This window comes from Lithobates pipiens, unplaced genomic scaffold, assembly GCF_037356315.1.
Source record: "Lithobates pipiens isolate NorthernLeopardFrog02 unplaced genomic scaffold, aLitPip1_a1.2 Scaffold_28, whole genome shotgun sequence".
NCBI classification, from domain to species: domain Eukaryota; kingdom Metazoa; phylum Chordata; class Amphibia; order Anura; family Ranidae; genus Lithobates; species Lithobates pipiens.
In genome coordinates, this window is record NW_027507789.1 from 169,625,218 (window position 1) to 169,641,981 (window position 16,764).

The following is a 16,764-nucleotide window of genomic DNA, read 5'->3' on the forward strand; positions in this document are numbered from 1 at the left end:
TTGCAAGAGTTTCCAGATCGCAGGTCAAGATCTCCCAACCAACTTCGGTTCAAGAGCTGCATTCAGCTAAATGGCTTGGTTTCAGTAAACCAAAAGTTAAAATGGGAAAACAAAGACTTGGACTTAAAAAAGGCTAAGGTAAGAGGTAAGAGGGCCTGTAGGCCACTCAGAGACTGAGTACTGTATTGTGAATGACATAAAGTACACGTGTACATGTTCAACCTGAAAATGTTTGATTTTTCACTGCTGCTCCAGCAACTGAAGAGGGTTTTGGGGACTGCTGTAAAGGTATCAGGTATCTTCAGGGTTAGAGTTTGCTTTCTTTACCTTTGATAACGTTTTATCCTAGGGGACTCAGTTGTCCCTCAGTTTGGCGTGATAAATAGACCTCTGTAAAGTTGTACTTGAAAGCCCAAGGTGGTATATTGCTCTAGACCAGGTGTAGGCAACCTCCAGCTGTTTTGAAACTACAAGTCCCATAAGACATTGCAGGACCCTGACAACCACAGGGATGACTCCTAGAGGCAGAGGCATGATGGGATTTGTAGTTTTACCACAGCAGAAGTGCCGAGGTTGCCTACTTTTGTGACTTTTCATCTAGATTCGATTGAAAGAAAAAGAAGTTATAGAAAATGTTTGGAGCATATCAATTCTTCATGGTGTTCATGGTCTTCATAATTGAAGTGTAGAAGGGGCGTGTCCTTTACTTACATCACATTACTTACTCCTTTACTTACATAGTTTGTGTTAAAAGGTGCCCTTCTGCATGTCTCAGAAAGTTGGGAGGTATGCTTTACTTTAATAAAGCAGTACAGATTGCAAAACGTGGTGAGCTTTTCAGTAAACCATAGCAACCAAAAATTGAGAATTTGGGGCTTGGTAAAATATTTATTCTTTTTTGGCTGCTTTGGACTAATACCCTTTACACATAGCATTTTGCACTGATGCATGTAATGCATGTAATGAATTAAGCCAGGCTCTCTAGACACAAGTAAATTAAAAAACTTAAATTAAACATAATATAATGTAATGTCTGCACTAGACAATTTACTGCTAATTAATAATTAACATTTTATACCCAGTAGCTAGACGCATGATGCCAAAATCAACACAACAAAACATGAAAAGACTTTCTTTGTTTCACATTATATGTCTATTGTGGTTGAAGTAAAGAAAGATGATGATCAATGGGTGTGTTCCTTAATGGATGCTACTGTAAATTATTATTTTCTTTTTAAAATTAAAAATCAACAAGACTGGAGAATTTAGTCATTATGGTGTTACCTGATTTTTCAGGCCCTCAATTGTTTGGTAGTAGTTATTGTAGTCGCGTTCTACAAAACCGGAATTCTTGACATGCCATTCTTTGATGCGTAGTTCAATCTCTGAGTTGGCCTTCTCCAAGGATCGTACTTTGTCCAGATAGGTTGCCAGGCGGTCATTCAGGTTCTGCATTGTCTCCTTCTCATTCCCGTTAAGCAGAACATCGCTGTTAGTGGTGAGCTGGAGGCTACTGCTGAAGCCACCTGAGCCATAACTTGGACCTGTTGAAATTTTGGTGCCATATCCTCCAGCACCACCATAGACACTGCCAGCATATTTTGTGTTGACCACCTTATTGTAGCCACCTCCAGACAAAATTTGGGGTCTATCAATTGAATTCACCCTCTTGTATAAGGCTTGACCGTAGGACATGATGGCTATCTTTTGACTGGCAAGTGAATGTGGACCTGGCCAAGGTGTGCAGTGTGGAATATGAATGTTGCGTGTATAACTCTTTATATATACAGGAACTACTGCACCTCCTAGGCTTGTAAAAGCTCACTTTGCCTTCTTTTGCTGATAAGAAAGGTATGAATACCAGACAAATATAACCTTTGAGTCCTATTAATTCTACTTGCTTGCTTTCCTATCCAATTACACACCTTGGAAGTCTATTACATACTCTTTTGTGTCCACATTTATTCACAATTTTGCTATTGTACAAACAGACCTATAACCTAAATAATTTTTGTCCTTTATTTATTCCTTACTTCTGCATTCATGTCTTTTATTTTCTTTTTCTTGCTTTGCTTTTAGGGCTGGACCCAGGTAGCTATCCAGTATGCCTAATAATTTCCTAACTTTATGAATGAAGTTTATTATTAGTAACACACAATTTTTCTTACTCTCCCTACATTGCTTTCTGCAGGAAATTAAGGGGGCATGCTTTGTCATAGTTCTGGGGAAAGACCCTCTGGCAACAAGGCAAAGATGCCAAGGTTCACATGCAAATAGAAAAACACAACAATAAAAAGGAGATGGAGTTTGTAAAAATTAAAGGGTTAAAGCAGAACTTGTACTTGTAAACATTTGTGAGACGGAAGGGTATTTTTGATTGCGGAGGAGACATACTTTACTATGTCTCTTCTGCAATAAAATATTCTTACCTTCTACTTTAAAAATGTCTTAAACTATTTACTGAGCTGAGCACGTGCAGCTCATTATAGAATTCTGGCACCTGCAAGGTAAACTCCTGTGGACCTGCAAGTCCCGCCATCCCTGACAGGACAATTAAAGTGGTTGTAAACCCTTACAAACCACTTTGACCTACAGGTAAGCCTAGATTAAGGCTTACCTGTCGGTCCAAGAAATGTCTCCTAAGCCTATATGGTTTAGGAGATATTTGCCTGAAAACAGGCACTGCTGTCTACGGTGCATGCGCCGTAGACAGCGGCATGCAGGCGCACTGAGCGCGGCATTCTCAACGACGGAGCTGCCACGCGTGTCGGCTCCTGTGCGCGTGCGCGGGAGTGACGTCATCGCAGCTTCGCCGAATGACAGCGGCGGAGCTGCGAGACCCCACCAAGAAGATGGATGTGGCGGACTACAGGGGACAGCGGCGACTTCGCTGGCTCCTGTATCAGGTAAGTGACACATAATGGACTACTATGCGATGCATAGTAGTCCATTATGCTTTGCCTTTGCAGGGAATGAAAGAGGAAGTAAACTCATCAGGGTTTACTTCCTCTTTAAGATGTCCAAAGATCCTGAACCCAGAAGAAGCCAGTGAGAAGATGTCAACACTGTTGAGGGAGATGTTTTTTTGCAATAAAGAGTCTGCCTTCCTCGCATTTTATTTTCACTTTAGTTCAGCTTTACTAAGGAATATTAAGGGGCTAATGCAGCCCCTCTAATTACAACTCTAGTATTTGGTGATTGGTCCAGCACTATCAGATGGGGAAATAGTTCTTTGCCTCGTCTAAGCTCCGACTAGAGTTACTTGGAGTTTGTAGAGTGGGCTTCACATGAACCAACTTCTGAAGAATAGACATTATGTGGTGCACTTAGGCATCTCACCTTAGGGCTATCTGTAAACCTTTCCCTGGGTTCAGGAATACAGAGCTAACCAACATCATTTCCCCAAACCCAGGACTCTTCTCTTGCTTCTGATTTCTGGGGGAAGCTCAGATCCTATCTACTGCATTAAGTTTCCTTGGCCGACCACTACATCTATGGTCCTCCGTGTTGCCCGTTTCTTTGTGCTTCTTCAAAAGAACTTGAACATCAGATCTTGAAACCCCAGTCTGCTTTGAAATCTTTGCCCAGGAAGAGACTTTGCTGATGCAGTATCATGTATCGTGTTGATGTGCTCAGTCTTGCCATGGTTTATGACCTGCGATATGAAACAACCTCAGCTTAGTAGCAGAGTGTGGCTGTTCCTCACCCAGTTTTAAGCCTCCTACACAGCTGTTTCTGTTTCAATCAATGACTGTTTCAACCTATATATGAAATTGATGATCATTAGCACCTGTTTGATATAATTGGTTAATCATGCACCTGACTCTAATCCTAAAGCCAAAGGGCAATCACAGCAAATATCGATTTGATTGAGATTTTTCTTCTGTTCAATCACTTTACTTTTTTACATGAATAAGAATAAACAATTAAAATATATACTTTTTAAAGCAATCTTACAATACAGCACTTTTTCACACTTACCTAAAACTTTTTCACAGTACTGTATGTGTAACATTTCGAATTCTACCTGTAAAAAAAAAAAAACAATTGTGAAGGAATGTAAAAAAATATTCAATGGTGATGTCATATTCCTCCCGAAAATTTTCTGGGAATACTGAGGATCTCAAATCTCACAAGAGGACACTTCTGCTCTGTGATGGAGCATCTTGCTGTGAGATATAGAAGACGCTCCCAGGATATCACCAAAAGGACTGTGATATCACTTTCTCCTGTGCGGAAGATGGGTATGTGGTAGGTATATTTTATTATATTTGTGAATTGAGGATTTTTTATATGGGGTCAAATATGGTTCATCATTGGTGTGAGTGATCCAGACTGTAAGCCCTAGCACACACGGTTGGACATTCCTACCGAAAATCTCTGATCGGACCGTGTTGTTGGATAATCCGACTGTGTGTGGGTTCCATCGGACTGTTTCCGTCGGAATATCCGACGGACAAAGTTTTAGAGCTGGGCTATAAAACTTTCCGACAACACGATCTGATCAGACTTTGTCCCATTGTGTGTAGAGAATTCCGATCGGACAAAGTGCCACGCATGCTCAGATCAAATTCCTAGACCAAAGCTATTGGCTACTAGCCTGAACGTAGTCCCGTCATAAGGAAATAACGTCATCATGTTATGTACGATCTGATTTTCCGACAACTTTGTCCGACCGTGTATATGCAACACAAGTTTCGGACAAAATCCGTCAGACAAAATCCGACGGATTTTGTTGTTGGAATGTCCGATCGTGTGTACAAGGGCTTAGAGGGTGGTTATCTGTGACAAGGTTGTCAGTTTAATTAGTGGTGGATGATTGTGATATTTATATATTTTTTCAGCTTTTTGAATTAAACTTTTTTTGTCATTTTTAAATATATAAATACAATTTAGTCATTATTAAGCTGCATGTGTCTCCATGTGTAGTCTTAGTATGTATGGCCTTACTTTGGCTCATTGCAATTTTTGGTAAATGTGGACCACTGTTGCATTGCAAGTTCAAGATCTCCTTTAAAGTACAACTAGTTATTTTGTTTATTTTAGATTTGGATAGAGAGGAGATGGCTTAGAACACCTATCAGTTTTTATTGCTGTCTGTTTCTCCTATTAGGGAAATTCATCTCCTCTTTTTGTCCTGTTTATAATTACTATTCAAAGTGAAAGTAAAATAAAATAAAATAAAATAAAATCCTAAAATTTGGGTTGTCTCCAGAAAAGTAATAGAGGGGAAATCTTTCAATGGCGACACCAGTTCTAATGACCTTGGGGTCCCCAAGTAAATCCCCTAATTTGGACGGATTTCCTCTCACTTCCTATTTTGGCTATGGGACAGGAAGTTGTCTCCAGAAAAGTAATAGAGGGGAAATCTTCCAATAGGGACACCAGTTCTAATGATCTTGGGGTCCCCAAGTAAATCCCCTAATTTGGATGGATTTTCTCTAACTTCCTATTTTGGCTATATGACAGGAAGTGACGGAAATTCAAACCAATTGGACACAGCGAAAAAAAAACTGCCAGGGGGTTACAACCCTTCCTTGCTCTATCAAAATGTAAAAAAAAGGAATGCCTATAGTTCTACTTTTATTTCAGATTAATCTGGGTGATAAAGAAATACCACAAATTATATCACATTAAAGATCACATTATATCTTCAATTGAAGAAGATGGTTTGATTATCTCTATTATCTCTACTGTTTTACTAGTTTGATATGAAAAGCAGAATGTTTTGATGAAATTGAATTTAAAGAGGTTGTAAAGAGGTTGTAAACCCTCATGGTTTTTCACAGCATTAAGTGAAGGTGACCCCCTGACATGCTGCATCTGGCATGTCATTGTTTTGGGGGCGGGGCGGATACCCTCTTTTTAGGGGTGCTCAGCTCCCACTTCCTCCTCTGACTCCACAGAGCCGGAAGGAAGTTCACCTCTCCCCCCTCCGTCCGTGTAAACTTCTGGGGCACATCACTGGTCCCAGAAGAATCATATCATGATATCACCTATCATAATCATAGCACACAACGCGACTTGCACATGTGCAGTGGGTGCCCGGATGTAAAGCCACAACCGGACACCCACAGTCACAATGCCGGCGCCAAGGAGAGAAGAGGGGTGGGGCTTCATTTGCCAGCTGGACCCTGGGACAGGTGAGTGTCCGATTATTAAAAGTCAGCAGCTACACTTTTTGTAGCTGCTGACTTTTATATGGGTGGAACTCAGCTTTAGGCCTCATGCACACGAGACGCAGTTAAACGCGTGTTCAGATGCAGTTGGACACTTTTTTCAACTGCCCCTGAACTCATTCAATGTTATCCTATGTGTCCATGCACACAGTCTCGTTTTTTGCCGTTTTTATGCAGTTGCGTTTAACCTCGTTTTTCCAGAAGCAAAGAAATGGGTTCAGACGCAAAAATTTCCACGTTTCAGACACAAAACACGGCTAAATGCGTCTAAACGCGGCTAAACACGGCACCCGCGTTTAGCTGCGTTTAGCCGCGTTTGCGTTTATATGCGTTTTTAAAGGAACCCAATTTTTTGGACCTGAAAACTCAGAAATATGATCTGAGAATTGCATTTTGTGACCCGACTTTGGGGGCCCATATCTTGGGGCCACTTATTTCCAGGAACCCCAACTTTGGTATGCAGACACTGTGGATCTAGCACTACAACATATCCAAATTTGGGGTTCTTATCACCAAGTGATCCCGAGATAGGGAGCCCCAAAGTCAGGTCGCAAAATGTCATGCACGTTTCTGCATCAGAGATACATGGCCTCAAAGTCAACTGTGACCATCTGCGGCAATGTAATTTGATCATTAGGGTTGGGTGTTATGGTAAGTGGTTATCCGTTAGGGTTATTGTTTAGGATTAAGGGTTGGATTAGGGTTAGGGTTGTTTAGGGTTAGGGTTGTTTAGGGTTAGGGTTAGTGTAAGGGATAGGGTTTGCTGTTAGGGGTAGGGTTAGTGTTAGGGGTTAGGGTTAGTGGTTAGTGGTTAGGATGAATGGTTAGGGTTAGGATTCTGGATATTTTAATAAGGCATTAAAAAATATTATACTACCATATACAGCAGCAAAGAATTAAAATATATTAATCAGTACATATTTCACGATAAAAATATATTAAAAAATTGGCCAAATAAATTTAAAACAATTATAAAAAATCTAATTAACATAGATTTGCTTTTAAATAAAACAATTTGAAACTAGAAAAAATGAATAAAAACATATATTAAGATTAAAAAATAAATAATTAACTATTTTAATATTGTTTTATATTAGAAATAATGAAAACATGTTAAAAATTGCCACAAGAAAATTTTAGATATTTTAAAAAATTGGATAATTTGCTATAAATAGACATTATTTTTTTAAAAATAAAGGACAGAGAAAAAAATTAATCTGTACATCTATAGATAAATATATTTTATAAATATATACACATACCTGATCGTTACCAACAGACGTTCCTCTGGTGGCACACTGTTTCTCATATTGGTGTCCACGAATGTCAGACCAGGTCGTACTTTTTCTAAGAGCAGATCAAATGTGACAATGGACATCTGGCTAAAATTAAAAAACTTGTCGGGGTAGGTACGCAGCTGCACATACATGTTTGTGAAATATCCAACGGACATTCGCTGTCCCATCAACGGATGGGTCCAATAACGACGAGCTCTGACTCTGGACCTCTCACGAAATTTGCGACGACGTTGCTGTCTCATCAAGAGTAACATCAGGAGCATTTCCTGACATATATTCAATATGGGATCCATTTCAAAATATATACCACAGAAAGAGAGGCAAATGTAAGTGTACACTGCTCTCTATGCTGCTGCTGCTCACTCTGATCAAAATAGCAGAAATAGTTAAAAAACATGCTTTGAGAGCTTGGGGAGGGTCTACATGATGTTATCTTTATAAACGCAAACGCAGCTAAATGCGGCTAAATGTGGCTAAACGTGTCTAAATGCGGCATGCAAACGCGGCTAAACGCGCGTTTCTAAACGCGCGTTTCAGCTTTTTTTTAGCAGAGTTTTCACCTGTGTCTCGTGTGCATGAGGCCTTAATGCATTCTATGCATTAAAGCGGGAGTTCCACCGTTTTTTTTTTAAAAGCCAGCAGCTACAAATACTGCAGCTGCTGACTTTTAAAATAAGGACACTTACCCGCCCAGCGCGCCTGCGATGTTGGTACCCGAAGCTGATCTCTCGATCGTCTCTCGGGTGCTGCCGCCGCCAACTTGGGTATGGGAATCAGGAAGTGGAGCCTTGCGGCTTCATTTCCCGGTTCCCTACTGCGCATGCGCGAGTCGCGCTGCGCAATAAGGATGGACCCGCGGGAAGTGGCGTAAATATCCGCAGATCCTGCGGATATCTATGCCGGAAGTGGGTGCAGATACCTGTACTGTACAGGTATCTGCACCCCCCTCCCCCCTGAAAGGTGCCAATTGTGGCTCCGGAGGAGGAGAGGGTTCCAATGAGCGGAAGTTCCACTTTAGGGTGGAGCTCCGCTTTAAGGTGAAAAGCCTCCTGTGATGCAGCAGACCCCCAGAGCCCCCCTTTTACTTATCTGAACCCGGCTATCCACCGGGCACTTGAGAAGAGGAGGAGTCAGGAGTGCCACTGAGGGACCCCAGAAGAAGAGGATCTGGGCCGCTCTTTGCAAAACCAACTGCACAGAGGAGGTAAGTATGACATGTTTGTTTTTTTTTTGTTTTTTTTAAAACAAAGTTTTAGATATCCTTTAGATTGGCATTTAAATGTATAAAAAGAGGAACTAAAAACTCACATTAATAATTTACCACGTAACATTCTTCTGCTTTCACAAAAGGACAAAGTGTGTAAGACAATAAAGTTCTTATCACACATTATGGTTATTGTAATAAATCATACACGGAGAATGATAAAAAAGGAACCTGACATATATACATAAAGAGGACCTGTCACTTTGTGCCAGATATTCTGTTTTTTTTAATTCAAATTTTATTGAAGGTTTTTTTGTGAAGAACAGATAGTACAGAGTTGTATAGTAGGGTAAAGACCTGGAACTGACATAACATCGAATAACAAGTAGTCACAAGTATGTTGTAACTTAACATCAATGAAATACTAGAAGTAGTAACGTAAATCAAAGAGGGGAATAAGCTATACGGATGAGGGGTAATTGAGATTGTCAAGTAAGCGTTACTAGTACATAGTTCTGAAAATCCAAGTAAAAAGATTGAAGCAGATCAGCTAAGTTGGGTTTATCTAGAGTCGTGAAGCCAAGGGTGGCAGTTTTTTTTAAACTTCGGAGTAGTTAGATGGGCTTTTGCAAATAGCCCTTCCATCTTACAGTGATCGTTTAGAGTGGCAATCACTTCCTGAAGAGTTGGAGTATATTTCGATTTCCATTTGCGGGCAATAGATAATTTTGCTGCAATGAGAATATGGGTTACTAAGGAATGTAGCAAATGAGGCCCTTTCTCCAAACCCGATACCAAGAAGAGCTATTTGTGGGGTTAGTCTAACACAAGTACTAGTTATTTCAGTAAGAAAAGCATCTATTTGAGACCAGAAGGAAGATAGAATAGGACATTCCCACCAAATGTGTGATGGGGTACCGTCCATGTTACAGCATTTGGGAGAGATTGTAGGCTGTATCTGAGGCAGTTTGGTAGGTGTGTTTTACCAGTTAAGGTATATCGTCATAGTTGATTCCCAATGGGAAATGTTCTTTGAGAAGAGGCATGGGGCTTAGAGAGCAGAATGCCATTGTTGAGTAGAAGTGGAGAATTGACAAGCTCTCTCCCGGTATTGCATGGGTGGACTTTTGTCATCAGTGGGGGGAGCTGTGAGTAGTCCATATATCAGAGAAGTACCTTTCACATGGGGAGATTTGGAGTTGTAGAAGTTGATTAACTTATAGGTGAGCAATGAGGAAGACCAGGACAGGGAGGATAAGGCGTGTCGAATCCGTAGGTAGATATAGAGGTCTTTGTTGGAGATGTGGAAGGTGTTAATCAAATGTTGGAAGAGAGCAAGTCCCTGGGGGGAGTATAGGTGTCCAATGGTAGATCCCCTTTGAGGTCCATTGGTCGACAGGTAAATTCGGGGGAAGTCAAATAAGCTGTAGAGGGAAATGAGATAAAGTATGAAGAGTGAGACCTTTGGTAATATGTGAGCTATTCTGTTTTGATGTTTTTGGTTGGAAAACCCTTTACTTAATTTCAGTGCATAGACTTTTTAGTGCATTTTTCAGGTGGAAACAGTGGCGGCCCATCCATAAAGGGTACACGGGCGCCTCACCCCTTATCCATGCATCCGGGCCCCTGATCTACATACAGGGATGCCGGACCATGGATTCCAATGGGGGGGGGTGTTTTTTTTTTTTGTTTAAGCATGTGATTAGAGCTAGAGGCTCTAATAGGCTTAAAAAAAGGGTGGGCTCGGGGAGTAGAGCACTGTGCTCCGAAATCAGCCAGTTGTATGACAACAGCAAATTAATATTTGCTATTCTCACACTAATCCTCCTCCCGGGCCAATTAGGAAGTGGGTTATGAGACCTCCTGATTGGCCAAAATGGCAAGTGATCCTATTGGGAGCCTGGGAGCAGGGAGGAGGAGGAGGAGAGAGGAGAGCGGAGAGCGGACAGCACGGCTGGAGGAGAAGACCCACTGACCCACCAGCCACCAGTGATTATTGGCTCACCTGCAGCGGCGCTCCCCGAATTGGACAGGGGAGGGAGGGGAGATCGGAGATTGGAGGTAATGAGGCCATTTCGGTAGGTGGCAGTTGGCGCCCCCCTCCCCCCCCCCCCCCCCCCCCGAATTATCGAGTATAGGCGCCACTGGGAGGAAATAATAATTACGTTTTTGAAATACATACAGCTAGGAATTCATTATACCTGCCAGTTTTTTTGTTTTTTTATCAACAGACATAATTGTAATTTACTAGGCAAATCCACTGTTTGAAAACCCCATGTGACCAGTAACCCAGAATTCCGTAAAAATCTGCCATCAAACGACTTTTTTTCCTCAATAAAATTTTATTGCCATTTTATAAAATGAACAAAAAGTATACTGAAAACAACATGGTTTCCCATTACAAAGTATAACAGTAAAGATGTGTCACAGCTCTTACGTGTAATGCGTGGTCTAGGCCAGCCCAGGTTCCCTTAGCAGTATAACCCAGAAGATGACATTACTGAAAGTCCGGAGACAATAAAGAAATAAAATATTCAAATAAAAAGACATCAAGTCAAAGGAGATACACAAGTGAGGAGTGGGTGGGGGGTTATATTACTGTTTTGTTACATGAGTAACTTGGTCATGTTATAGCTCTGTTTAATTGGCCGTACAACATAGATAATGTAACAACTTCAAAATAAGAGTTGAGTGTCTTCTGCAATGCCCACGTTCTGTCAATTCTTAGGATTATGATTTAATGACTGTTTACCAATCAAGTGAGCCTTGAGCTGGAAGCAACGGGGATGATTGATGGGGCTGTCTAAAAAAGAGATACATAAAGCTCATACTAAAGGGAACCTTGGCTTTGCTCATAAAGGGCATTTAGCCACTGGGAACAGGGAAAGGAAGCTCTGTGTCGGCTCTGAGTTGCTCCATATTCATGGATAATGACTCTCTTTGGCCTCACGTGCCTATACTGGGCCAATGCGCAAGCACTAGTACTGTCACGTGACACATGCAATACTTCTTCATACCTGCACGTATTGGGTATTGGGTATTTTCTTTGTTTTGCCAGCTGAAAGGAGCTCCATTCATAACTTACTCAGGGCCAACCACTTTCTTTGGCCTTATATGCCCATATCAGACCACTCAGCAAGCACCAGCACTGTCACATGGCACATACAGTACTTCTTCATATCTGCAAGTGCAGTATCTGCAACTGTGGAGGGGGCATTAAAGAAAACCTTTAGCAAAGCACAGTTGTGCTTTAACTACCTCCTTACCACACCATAGTCAAAAGATGTCCCCGATAGGAGGTGAAAAAATATAGAGGTTTCCGCTGCAGCAATATGCCATAACCCCGGTGTTGTTTCATTCAACTGCCGATTCTTTAAACGATAAAAGTGGTCAGAGTGGTGGTTATGGCTCCTGTTCACAGAGACGAGCAGAGGAAAGATGGCCTCTGCTCATCTATATGGCCTAGGAGGTCCGGAACGATGTCATGTCTGGTTCTGGCCCAATGTAAACAATGCCTTTTTTTTAAGCATTAGATCAATGTTTTTTTTGTTTTTTTTCTATCTATTGCTTTACATTTTAGAGGCGAAATGTGGGATATTATCTCAATAAAGAGGACCTGTCACTGATCAAAAAATAAATAAAAAAATTAAAGGGACAGTGTAAAAATTGGAAAAATAGAATAAATTACATTGTTAGGAAAAAATGTTTTAAACCACCTTCGTCCCCACAGTGGTGAACGCATACATAATTCATGCCTACATATGTTTACGTATGTAAAATGTGAGCACCGCAGAATGCCCCATAATGCACTGCGAGATCGCAGTGCATTGCTGTATGATGATTAGCCAAAGCATGCACCTGACCTGCATGCTTTGCATGCTTTGGCCAATCATAGCGCACTCTGCTAAGAGAGCCATAATTGGCCAAAGGCAGGGTGCCTTTGGCAAATCATGGCTCAGGGGGAGCCATGAGCTGTGTAGTGTTGTCACCCCCTTGGCATTTTTCGTGTTTTGTTGCCTCACAACCTGGAATTAACATGGATTATTTGAGGATTTGCATAATTTATTTTACAGAACATTAAAGCATTATTACCTATAAGTATATGTATAAAATGGAGGTAAAAAGTAGCGCTTAGGAACAAAGAACAGTCAATAAGACAAAAAAAAAAACCTCAGTGATAGAGTGCACAGGAATGCATAAAAGTATTTACTAGTCCATTACTAGTTCATGAACAACTTCACATTCAGATTTTGTAAAGTCGAATATCCAGCTGTCACCACACAGTGTGAAAAAACGTGGTTCCACTTTCCCAGTAAGATGTACACACAATAGCTAATGTTGCCTAACACTCTCGAGTTTTGGCAAAAAAAGCAATCAGCAAATCAGATTATAAGGATGTCTCTATAGATAATGGTCCAAAGATAATTGTAGTATGTGGAGAAAATAACACTCGGAACATCACTTCTAGTGGTATGTGAACATCACTTCCAGTTGCGGTACAGCCACGTCCCAAAGTGACGATCACGTACCACCGGAAGTGACGTCCCGAGTGTTCTGATGAGGAGATACAAGCAGGATTTGAAATTCTACATGCTCGTCGCTAATCTATATCTCTGGCATCCTACCTGATACCAATGCAATCTTTTCACCACCTTCTGGTAAGTGCACGACCATTAGGCTGGTGATGTTGGATATGTTTGTTCAATAAACTTTTTGAATGATATCACACTATTGGGAGTTTATTTTCTCCACATATTACGATTATGGGATTGTGCGACCACATTTTTTCACACGGTGTGGTGACAGCTGGGTATTTGACTTTACAAAATATGAATGTGAAGTTGTTCATAGACTAGTAAATAATTTTATGCATTCCTGTTCACTCTTTCACTGAGGTTTTTTTTGTCTTATTGACTGCTCTTTGTTCCTAAGCACTACTTTTTACCTCCGTTTTATACATATACTTATAGGTAATAATGTTTTAATATCTGCTCTGTTTATAGTGGCTGCTGTACAATATTAATTGTTCATTATATTTCTGTGGTGCAGTGTTCTGCTCTTTGTTGGAGGGTTATCTTTTAGATCGGTTCAGCTTTTGGAATTTATAGAACATGCCCACAACTTTGAAGATGTTTTTTTATTATTGTGAAGCGAACAACAAATAGGACAAAATAACAGAAAAAGTCAATGTGTATAACTATTTACTCCCCTAAAGTCAATACTTTGTAGAGCCACCTTTTGCAGCTATCACAGCTTCAAGCCGCTTTGGATAAGTCTCTATGAGCTTGCCACATCTTACCACTGGGGTTTTTGCCCATTCCTCCTTGCAAAACTGCTCCAGCTCCTTCAAGTTGGATGGTTTGCGCTTGTGAACAGCAATCTTTAAGTCTGACCACAGATTTTCTATTGGATTGAGGTCTGGGCTTTGACTAGGCCATTCCAACACATTTACAGGTTTCCTCTTAAACCACTCAAGTGTTGCTTTAGCAGTGTGTTTGGGGTCATTGGCTGGAAGGTGAACCTCCGTCCTAGCCTCAAATCACACACAGAGTGGTACAGATTTTGCTCAAGAACATCCCTGTATTTAGCACCATCCATTTGCCCTCAACTCGGACCAGTTTCCCAGTCCGACTGTTGAAAAACATCCCCGCAGCATGATGCTGCCACCACCATGTTCCGCTGTGGGGATGTGTTCTTTGGGTGATGTGATGTGTTGGGTTTGCACTAGACATAGCTTTTTCTTTGATGGCCAAAAAGTTACATTTTAGACTCATCAGACCAGAGCACCTTCCTCCATACATTTTGGGTGTCTCCCACATGCCTTTTCACAAACTTAAAATGTGCCATTTTGTTTTTTGCTGAAAATAAAGGCTTTCTTCTGGCCACTCTGCCATAAAGTCCAAATCTATGGAGTGTATGGCTTATTGTCATCCTATGTACAGATACTCCAGTCTCTGCTATGGAACTCTGCAGCTCCTCCAGGGTTACCTTAGGTCTCTGTGCTGCCTCTCTGATTAATGCCCTCCTTGCCCGGTCCGTGAGTTTTGGTGTGCAGCCATATCTTGGCAGGTTTCCTGTTGTGCCATGTTCTTTCCATTTGCTAATGATAGATTTGATGGTGCTCCTATTGATGGGATCATCAATGATTTGGATATTTTTTTATAACCTAACCCTCACTTTTACTTCTCAACAACATTGTCCCTTACTGTTTGGAGAGATCCTTGGTCTTCATGGCAGTGTTTGGTTAATGGTGCCTCTTGCTTAGGTGTTGCAGCCTCTGGGGCCTTTTAAAAAGATGTGTGTATGTAATGACAGATCATGTGACACTTGGATTGCACACAGGTAGACATCATTTCACTAATTATGTGACTTCTGAAGGTCATTGGTTGCACCATAACCCCCTCTGTTATTGGCTTCATAACAGAGGGGGTGAATAAATAGGCACATGCCAATTATCAGTTTTTTATCTCTAAAAAATCGTTTTATGTATATATTTTTCTAATTTTACATCACCAACTTAGACTATTGTGTTCTGATCCATCACATATAATTCAGATTAAAAAAAGCCAAGGGGGTGAATACTTTTCCAAGGACTGTATACTCTGTATTTAGCACAGACTATATATTCAGTGTTTACTCAATATTCAGTCAGTGCAGGCAGTGTATTTATATATATATATATACTCTGCATCCAGTGTAGCATACAGTGCAGCCGTTATACAGTTTCCTATACAGTGCAGACAGTATACACAGTATCTAATACAGTCTGTACAGTTTCTACTACACTTCTGGTGGTGTACAGAGTACACAATACAGTGCAGCTGTAGTACAGTTGCTAATGCAGTGCAGGCAGTGTGTACAGTTTCTACTACACTTCTGGTGGTGTACACAAAAAAGTGCAGCCATAGTACGGTTTCTAATACAGTGCAGGCAGTGTACACAGTATCTAATACAGTGTGTACAGTTTCTACTACACTTCTGGTGGTGTACACAGTACACAATACAGTGCGGCCATTGTATAGTTGCTAATACAGTGCAGGGGATGTACACAGTATCTGATACAGTGTAGTGTGGTGTTGCAAAACAAAAAATAAATCATGTCCGGAAGGCCACCAAGGAGAGGCAGATGCTCACAGGTCACTTAAAAAGAGGGCAAGCAGCCTCTGTGTCTACAGTTAACAGTGATGGTAATGGACATGGTGCATCCTCTACAAGTGGCTGTGGGACATGCTTGTCCTTTTTTTCTGCTGCTGGCCATGTTATTGAGCCACAACATGAAGAAGAGTTGGTGGTTTGGATAACAAATCTGTCCTCATCCTCCTCATCCTTTATCATCCAGGCTCAGAGTAGTCTGCCTTCCAACGCAGCTGCCAAAGCGGCCTATTCCGCCTGCTCCTTGTCCACAGTCACTCCTTCCGTAGCCCCACCATCATGCACAGAGGAGCCCCCAGAAATATTCCACCACAGTGTCGGGTACATGCTGCTGGAGGATTGCGCAGCAATTTGAAGGCTCCGATGTTGGTTCCCAGGTTGAGGAAGGGAATAATGTGAGCCTAGAGAAGGGGGTGCCCAAGAAGGACAAGAAACTGTCAGTCATGTTCCCCCAGCTGCAGCATACTGCCAAATTTGCTCCAGTGACTAGGAGGCAGGGGAGGCTGACTGTACTTGGGTGCCTGAGAGAAGAGAGGAGGAGGAGGAGAAGGAGGCACAACTCCAAAGAGGCAGGATGTCCTCTAGGGGGCAGCTTAAGGGCAACACCCAAATGCATCACACCGCAGAGCTGCACAGGCGCAGGGTGCGGCCAGAACAGCAACCGCTTGGGCACCACATGCTTGGCTAGACCTATGATGACCTGCCATGCAGTCCGTTGGCAACAGCACTTGAAAGACCTACATCAAAGAAAAAGGCAAACTGCTCCTTGCTCCTCATCTGGGATCTCCAACCCTACTATACCTCCAGTCCTTTTCAAAAACCTGCACTGAGAGGAATGAAGGTATAGCAATAGGTGTCCCAAGTACATGCAACCAATCTGCTAGCAGTACACCACCAATTAATTTTAGCAGTCAAATTTCCCTACCTCAGC

The 16,764-nt window shown here is 41.6% G+C and overlaps 1 protein-coding gene across 1 annotated transcript in view; it reads right to left on the reverse strand.

Moving 5' to 3' along the window:
- Window positions 1-1,770, reverse strand: part of LOC143935776 (keratin, type I cytoskeletal 42-like) — a 64,850-nt gene extending 63,080 nt beyond the window's left edge. The window contains exon 1 of the mRNA XM_077459884.1: window positions 1,285-1,770. Within this exon, the coding sequence (XP_077316010.1) occupies window positions 1,285-1,695 (411 nt within the window). The 5' untranslated portion in view covers window positions 1,696-1,770. The remainder of the gene's footprint in view (window positions 1-1,284) is intronic.
- Between the last annotated feature and the right edge of the window lie 14,994 nt (window positions 1,771-16,764).